The following is an 8781-nucleotide window of genomic DNA, read 5'->3' on the forward strand; positions in this document are numbered from 1 at the left end:
TATTATATATATATATATATATATATATACATAGAGAAACCTGTTGAGGAATATATTTATTGTCAACCAGAGTTAATGACCTCATTATTTACTATTTTATTTAACAGATGAAGAAATTAGCACGGAGGCATCAGCAGCAACAGGAGCAACAAAATTCTCAGAGACTCGGTCAAGGTAATTAACTTAACTATCAAGATTATTCTATTATTTCTTCTATGACACAGTATTTCCAACAGATCTGTATAACTGGTACTTATAGTTTTTTCAATCTCAGCAACCTCTGAACCCCACCTACATATTAATACTTTGCAGTATAGCTCTTCTCTTTAAAGTGCACCTGTCACCTACACAGAGTGGAGTCAGCTATTTTTGTGGCTATATATATATATATATATATATATAATCAGATTCTAGCTGTCATTTTGTAGAATGTACTAAATAAATGATAACTAGAATCTGATTGGTTGCTATAGGCAACATCTCCACTTTTTCAAACCTGCAGTTTAGTAAATATACCCCTACGGCATTGAAAATGTTGTGTACTCCACAGTCATGGATTCTGGGAGTTTTTTTTACTAACGATGATCCAAACATGTAAATCTGCCTTATCACCAAGTCAAACAACCATGAATTTGCTTTTATCTGTTTAGTGCAAGTTAGAACAATTAAGGTAAATGTTTCATTAGCTTTAGTATAAGTGCTGATTTGTATGCATAAGCTTTGTTAGTAATAGTACTCATAGCCGCATAGCATGTATTGTTACAGAAGTATAGATTTAGGGGTAAATGTATCAAGCTGAGAGTTTTCCGGCGGGTTTGAAAAGTGGAGATGTTGCCTATAGCAACCAATCAGATTCTAGCTATCATTTTGTAGGATGTACTAAATAAATGACAGCTAGAATCTGATTGGCTTTTCAAACCTACTGGAAAATGCTCAGCTTGATACATGTACCCCTTAGATGCTGCAAAACCTAAGACTAAATTCACCTCAAATAAGTGCATAATATTAACTTAACGCTGCCCATCTATAGATATTAATCTTGAAAATCCTTGCAAATTGCTAGTAAAAAACAAAACTCACACTTGCATAGACACCTTAAATTGTATTCATTATCCTATATCTACCCACACTTTACATTAATTTGAGGCAGCATTTAAAAGTCTGTGTGTGAACAGTAAATAAATATATTATACACTGCCGAAAACCCTAGCCATAACCAAAACCATAGTAAAAACCTAACACATGTATGCAATATATAAAACTGTCTAAAACTAACATAAATATAATTTGAGCCCTATCCAAAATAAAGATGTTTCCCAACTTTATCCATCATAACTCTATACCTAATCCCGCTCCTTTGTAAAGTGTTAATTCTTACTTAAACCCTACTAAATCTTTAAACTAAATGTATTGCACACTCCTAGGAATTCTATCCATACTGTTAAGCCTCCATTGAGAACAGTTCTAATTTTAAACTCCAATGTTAGCCCACACCACTGCTGGTTGCAATTGTCAGCAAGTACCTAGAAGAGTACTAATGTACTCTGCCCTGTTGCTGTGTGTCTGAGACTGTGTTTCAAACAATAAACCCAATACACGTCATAACCTCCCTTATCTATTACAATATGTTTTGCCCCTCTTCACCCTCTCTTTCCAGTCTGTTACAGTGGTTTCTATTTCCATCCTGTCAAAGTGGAGCTAATTGTTCTAGTTATTTCTACAAAGAAAAATAAAATAGGTGCCTTGAAAATAGCTAAGTCTAATTGGCAGCTGGTATTTGATAGAGTGAAATTTATATGACAAGCACTAAATAGCAGACAAATAGTAGACAAAGTTTGCAGGACTGAGTGCATTAACGTGGCTCCTTATCACTCGTCAGAGGTCATGTCCAGCCGCATGGAAGGGATGATGACCTCATACGCCCCTCTGGCCCCCCCTCAGCAACAGATCGTCACGATGGATCAGAACAGCTACAGCACAGACCCCTTCCAGCAAGGACTCACCCCTCCTCAAATGCCAGGTGACCACATGAATCCTTATGGTAAGCTGCGTGCAACCTGTGTAGTGATACTGAGTATGACCGTTCAATGAATTACTGATTGTAGCATGACATGCTCTGCTTAACGGCAGTTGACATTGAGCATTAATTTCTATATATATGTTTATAACAATGCCTGTGATAGTAACTGCGCTAAAGAGGACGTCCACTCAAATTTCTTCCTGTTCCGCAATTGATGATACAATCATTTACAAACTTTATTACTTGTTTTCCTGGTGCCTTATAGTTCAAAAGTAACATTTAAACTTCTATGCAACACTAAGTGTTTTGTAGAGTGTAGAAACTTTGTTGCAACAATGTAAATAATTTGCCATATTGCCAACTAACAATTCTATAGATTGGAAACAACTTTAACATATGCCTATTGTTCCATGAAAAGGCAGCAGAAATGTCCATAGCAATAATTAGTAAATCATTGTATTGAGTGGAGTTTACGTTATCCACAAGTGCAAGAGAACACTAATGTTCTTGTCTCACCTGCCTATAATCCAAAAAGTGACATCACGCGTTTTGCTGAAATAAAAACGTACAATCTCATGTCATCTCAACCCAAGGTGCTCTCTCTACCGTACTGCGGACCTTTGTTGAGTTGACAAGCAGTAGGATATTTAAATCAACATGACAATCAGTAAAACAACAACAGTGATCAAGGTAGGCACACACAAATATAACTTGAGTGTTATACAGAGCAGGATGGAGTTAGAGGCACTGTTGCCTCCAAATAGAGGGTGGCATGAAACACACTCAGACACACAGTCAAAAAGAACTGTGCCTTCACAATAACATCAAATTAGTTATGGCCAGTTTTACCTGTCCTCTACCATTTGGTCTTGAAATATAAATTATTGTACAGTTTCAGTACATATAAAAATGTGTGTTACGCTCCTCTATGTAGACTATATTCAGCATAGACTTACAATCAGTGGTCAAAGTGGAAATTTAGAAGCGGCAGTATGAAAAATATAATGAAAATATATAAGTGAATGGAAATTGATAGTGTTACAATGACAGCAGTAGGAGAAGTGGCGGTACCACTGTATAAATCCCCACTTCCACCACTGCTCACAATGAAATTAAAGGAGAACTCCAGTTTACATTTTTATATATTTTTTTTAAGTCCTTCCTTACTTCAATTAGAAGAAGCTTTGGGGGATGCAACTCGACAGCCCCCATTCAATGCATGTTGAGACATTAGAAGCCTTAGTGAGGCTGAAATAAGGCTCTCCGGAAATGTTGGAAAAGTTACAGTATGCCATGGACATTCCACTCTTCTTTGACTCGACACCCTTCAAAACGAGGAAACATTGAACAGTGACAGCTGAGGGACGGAGTAGCTCAGGAAGGTTGTGAGTGCTTTACAACGTGGCTATGGAGAAGGGGTCATTTGTGAAAAACTTACATGATACTGGTGTTCTCCTTTTGTTGATAGATAGAATTCTGCGTATTTCATATTAGAATGTTGGTTTAAAATTAAACATAACCAAAAACAATGAACATTCCATATAAGAATCATCTACTGGTAGTGGACAAAAAAAATTGGCAAGACCTATTACTTAGTAAAGCATTGGGCTGCCACATGTGGCCAGTATAGCCGGTATGTGCGGTGGCATTGGGTCTGCTAATGTCTGGATTTGTGCAGGAGGGATATAGTTCCATTATTCCACAAGAAAGTCACTCAACTGTTACCTGGATAATGGTAGATGATGATCCAGGAATATTACCTGGATATTGATGGCTGTCTCAGACATCATACCAAAACAACCTATATATTTTCAAACGGGCCCAGATCTGGTAAATGAGGAGACTAAAACATATGGATAAAATCTGTCTCATGTTCATCAAACTACTGGTCGACCACACATGAGTTGGATGGGGCATTATCATGCTGGAAGACACCACTCCCATCAGGAAATAAATAATACCATAGGAGGCGAATATCCTCACTCAATACTATTAAGTAGCAATAATCACTGACCTTTCCTTCTAAGGAAATGACTATACCAAACCATACAACCCAAAACTTCCAGGGAAGGACACCAACCCTCTCCTCACTTACCTTACCACCTTTGCTCAAAGGAGAAAGGAGAATTGGCTTGTGTGCGTGGTATTCTGGGACATCAAATACCTTGCGGTGTTGGCGGTCACACAGCAAGGAGCTCATTAAACTATCTGCTGACCAAGGACTCTGCACTTGTCTTCTCTGAATGCTGCAGGAGGAGATGGTGGAGAGGACCAAGGCCTCAGAGCAAGATGGGTAGTAGCAACATGGCACATGCCTGGCAGCTGTGGGTTTCCTGGTTGGCCCTATCGAATGCCAGGTTTCGTAGCAGTTGCTACTACAGTCGTTACATTTATGGCCAGAACACTTCAATGTTCTATACTAGTGCTCAGAGCTCTGGATGATTGATCTGACCATATCACTTTCCTGCATTGCTCAGTAGTCAGTTGCCTGTGATCTTGCCCACTCATATGTTCCTTAGGCATCACTGTAGACAACATTGCATGGGACAATCATTAGCTCTTTCATAGTCACTGAGGTCTTCTCCTGCAGCACTACCAACCATAATGATAGTTAATCAGGGCAGGCCAGCATTTGTGTCTACATCCATGGCGGTATGAGCCACACCTGCGTGGTAGCCCTTGTTTTTAATATGCTTGATATACCTTTACATCGGTGTTTCCATTTATTGTCCACAACTGCACCTGTGCATATATATTGGTAACGTGGTAAATAGACATGATTTATTCAATTTCCTGACAGTGATCTGATCTCATTCAGGTGTGCTACTGTATATATACTATATGCATAATTGGAGTTATCAAAAATCTTGAAAACAAAAATGGTTTGTTCTGGTTGCCTATTATTTAAATAATATGTGAACAGGTAAAGTAGGTTTAAAAAAAAAACCTAAACAAAATGTCAAATTGCAGAGAGGCCATTTTGTTATAACTCCCCGAAAAAAGTATCTGCTGTAGCAAAAAATCTATACAAACCATTGTTACAGAGCAGATCTTCTTGTGTTCCATTCACATTTGATCTGTTTCATTTTTCACTGTGGCTGTTCTTTATCTCTGGTTTTCATGTGCCAACAATTCTGAAGTGGGCAGGGCTAGAACAACCTGGAGCCAATCAGAACATTATAATTTTAACAGCAACACAGATTATTTCAGTCCAACCGACACCTACGTGTGCATGTGTAAAGTGGCAGAGGCTAACCAATCTAAACACCTAATCATTAATAACAGGACAGAATTAAACTGATGCAGGAAGACTGCCTAGTCAAAAGCACCTCTGTGAAACAAAATGTATACATCCACCTTGGTTGTGTTTGCTCCAAAGTTCTAAATTTAAAGCATGCATCATATTGATACAACTGTTAATAGCAAAAACATGAGCAGTTGTACTTGTTGCATTGTGACCATGTAACTGTCTTGCATTTAACTCGTGAATTGTCACTTTATCCTCAGCAAAAGTCTTCATAGCTTACAATATAAAACAGGTCGGAAAATATTATATTAAAATATACAATGATTAGAAGGTTCTGTAACCAATAGCCTCCAGCTAACTTTCATTTTGTAAACTGCACAAAGAATGAAATCAATTTATTCACTATGAATTCCAGAACTTTTTCTGCACATTTGCAGCTGTAGTGCCGCCTTGCAAACAAGGTTTTAAATGATGGGCAACAAGGTGGCTCAGTGGTTAGCCTGGAGTTTGTCTATGTTCCCTATGTTTGCGTAGATCTCCTCTGGGTGCTCTGGTTTCCTCCCACACTCCAAAAACATACTAATAGGTTAATTGGCTGCTGACAAAATTAACCCTAGTCTGTGTGTGTTAGGGAATATAGACTAAGATCCAGTGGAGAGGGACTGAATGACAAGTATTCTAAGTACAGCGCTGTGGAATTGCTGGTGCTATATAAATAAATAAATAATAATGATGCATTACATAAGGAATTTTTGATTTTACAGGTAGAGGTTTGTGTTAATCAAAAGTACTAATTCTGACTTCTTTTTACAGGCAACGACACCATATTTCATGATATCGACAGTGATACCTCGTTAACAAGTCTCAGTGACTGCTTCCTGGCTTCCTCAGAAGTCAACTCCATGCAAGCCAGAGTGGGAAACCCCATCGACCGACTCTACTCCATGCAGAGCTCCTACTTCGCATCATGAGGGCTTCCATCTGTCTGTTCCCTACCAAAAAAAAATAACAATGGACCCTTAGAGACTATTTACAGCCATATCGGTGCAGTTTTCCATCCCAGAACCGAGCAGTGAGCAAAGCGACACAACAGACAGAAGCCGCCTGGGCCACCCTCATGGCCCTTGAGAAGTTTGGAAAAAGCATGAAAACGAACTTTAAAAACTTTTTTCTTTCCATTTCAAAATAAACCATTATTGTAATAAAATGGAAGAATACAGTATTTGTATAGAATCATGTAAAAAAATAGAACTTTTCCCTCTAGAATAATGCAAAAAAATGAAGCCACTGATAAAAGGTTTTCCTTGTCTCCTCTAAAACTGCATGAGTGTCACCGTGATGTGGAATTAACAAATTTGAACTGTGAGAAGTTATTGTAAATGTGACGTTTTAAACTATTTTATTTTTATTTTCTTTCTATATTTTTGGTTTGATTTTCTCCATAGACAAGAAGGGTAGTTTTTAGTCATTATATCAAACGAGCAGACAATGATTTCTCAAGGTCATTGCCGACACAGGAAGGACTGCATGTTTTTCTGGAGAGAAATCCATTTTTTTTTTTTAAATTAATGGTCTTATGTTCTTTTAAGGTGCTTTAAAGATTTAAAACAGAAAAAAAAACAACTTAATTTAATAAAACGTACAACAGTATTGGATTCTGTGGTTTCATAGTACTGGTCAAAATGTCAATTTCTTTAAAGGGTAAACTATTAATTAATATACCAGAATAATCATTAAAATAATTCCCATGGTCTCGAATAAGCCATCTTCATATCAGAGGATGACAATTTATCCGTTAAACATACTTAACTTTTTATTAATACGATTAATATTAATCTTACAAAGCAGAACTTAAAATAGTTTCTTGAAAGTATATGAACATGACAATTAAATCTTATCCAGGTTTGTTAATTTATTGGGCTGTTTATCATAAGGCGAAATGCTATATCTCTCTTTTAAAAGCAGCCAGCTTTGCATTTTTTAATTGGACAGACTTGCAGACTCTTTTAAGGATACATTCTCTTTTTGTATGTTTTTATATTTTGTTCCCCTCCCTGTAGCTCTGGGGGCTGCACCATGCATTAATTTTTTTCCAGGGCTCCAAGTCTTATTTCACAATCCCAGCTGAATATCAGCACTATTTGGCGCTGCGGGCAGGATGTGTGAGCAGAAAGACCAACCAGAAGCTGCAATCATGGATATTTTGGGTTCTTCCACTCACAGCATGCATCCATTGGCATTTTAAAGTGGGAAACTTCATTGTTTTGCCACTTTGGTGGCAATGCAATTTAAGTGGACCTAAATCAGTATGTTTTGCTACTAGAAGCCCATACCTATCTTTAGTGTAATAGATAACAGATGAGGTAATTAGATGACTCCCACCTAATCTGCAAAATGTCACAGACTTTCAAATTTCATTCACAAATAGCTTTTAATTCAGGGGTTTGAAAGCCTCTGATGTCTGCATTTGAAATGGCAGTGTGGGCTGTCCATATGCAGAACACATGCATAGCATTTCACACCGATTGGTTGTTTGCTTAACAGAGGCTTGAAATAAAAATAGCAATGTTTGGAAATGTCCCACAAGTTTATGCAGTAAGCATTGTGGCTAAAAAATAATGTGTCACCCTGTGATGACTACTGCAATGTACTATCCCTTGTGCAAAAGCTGAACCAGCTGTATTTAAAAATATCTAACTAAAGTTAAATTAGCCCCCTCTAGCAATAATTGATATTCAATAGAAAAACCAATGCTGTTATTATTATTTAAATAAACAAATGGGAAAAAAAATGGACAGCAGAAACTTGAGTTTCCCCCCTAATCGTGTTAACATGTCCAGGCTGACTCATACAATTGGTTATTGTACTTTTAGAGGGTTAGTGAAAGCAGCATGCATTTTAAAACATATTTGTTTAGTAATAATTATAGCACTGACCATGCATTAGTTTATTTATATATTATAAAACTTGAGGTTGTCCTGCTGTTGCAGCAAGACCAGCTCCCATGGGACAGCGTAAGATTGCCATTTGAAATATGGCGATTTTATTCCTATGAAATTAAAATGCACTGTCCCACTATACCAGTAATCTACATCATGAGTATCGCTGAGCACTGCAGCTTAGTAAATGATTTTTAATAGCATCTTATAAGGACACCCTGGTTGGGCTTATAAAGCAGGATCTAATGTCATTATCACAAAAGGGGTAGGAAGACAGTTATTATTAAACTCATTACTGAATACCGATAAATAAAGTAGTCTTTTTATTTGCTGTCAACTTTAAATATATGCAAATAGAACAACCCCAACGCTGTGCGGAATATACAAAACATGATTGGTGTATAACATCATTTTTGTTCTGGCTATAAACGTCACCTATTGCTCTCCTCACAAAAAGGAGTTCTGTGTTCAATGAATACAAGTTAATCTGTCTATAATGCACAATACAAATATTGTCTATATTTATCAGCCATGCAATTCCCCTCAGGGCTTCAAATCAATATGACAAGCTGATG

General features: G+C 37.2%; 1 protein-coding gene across 2 annotated transcripts in view; it reads left to right on the plus strand.

The window, feature by feature from the left end:
* LMX1B (LIM homeobox transcription factor 1 beta) overlaps positions 1–6917 on the plus strand; it is a 135778-nt gene extending 128861 nt beyond the window's left edge. For both annotated transcript variants that reach the window (XM_075184823.1, XM_075184824.1), the window contains 3 exons: positions 108–174; positions 1880–2041; positions 6081–6917. In XM_075184823.1, coding sequence (XP_075040924.1) covers positions 108–174; positions 1880–2041; positions 6081–6238 — 387 coding nt within the window. In that variant the 3' untranslated portion in view covers positions 6239–6917. The remainder of the gene's footprint in view (positions 1–107; positions 175–1879; positions 2042–6080) is intronic.
* The last annotated feature ends 1864 nt before the right edge of the window (positions 6918–8781 follow it).

Source organism: Mixophyes fleayi, chromosome 9, assembly GCF_038048845.1.
Source record: "Mixophyes fleayi isolate aMixFle1 chromosome 9, aMixFle1.hap1, whole genome shotgun sequence".
Classification (NCBI taxonomy): Eukaryota; Metazoa; Chordata; class Amphibia; order Anura; family Limnodynastidae; genus Mixophyes; species Mixophyes fleayi.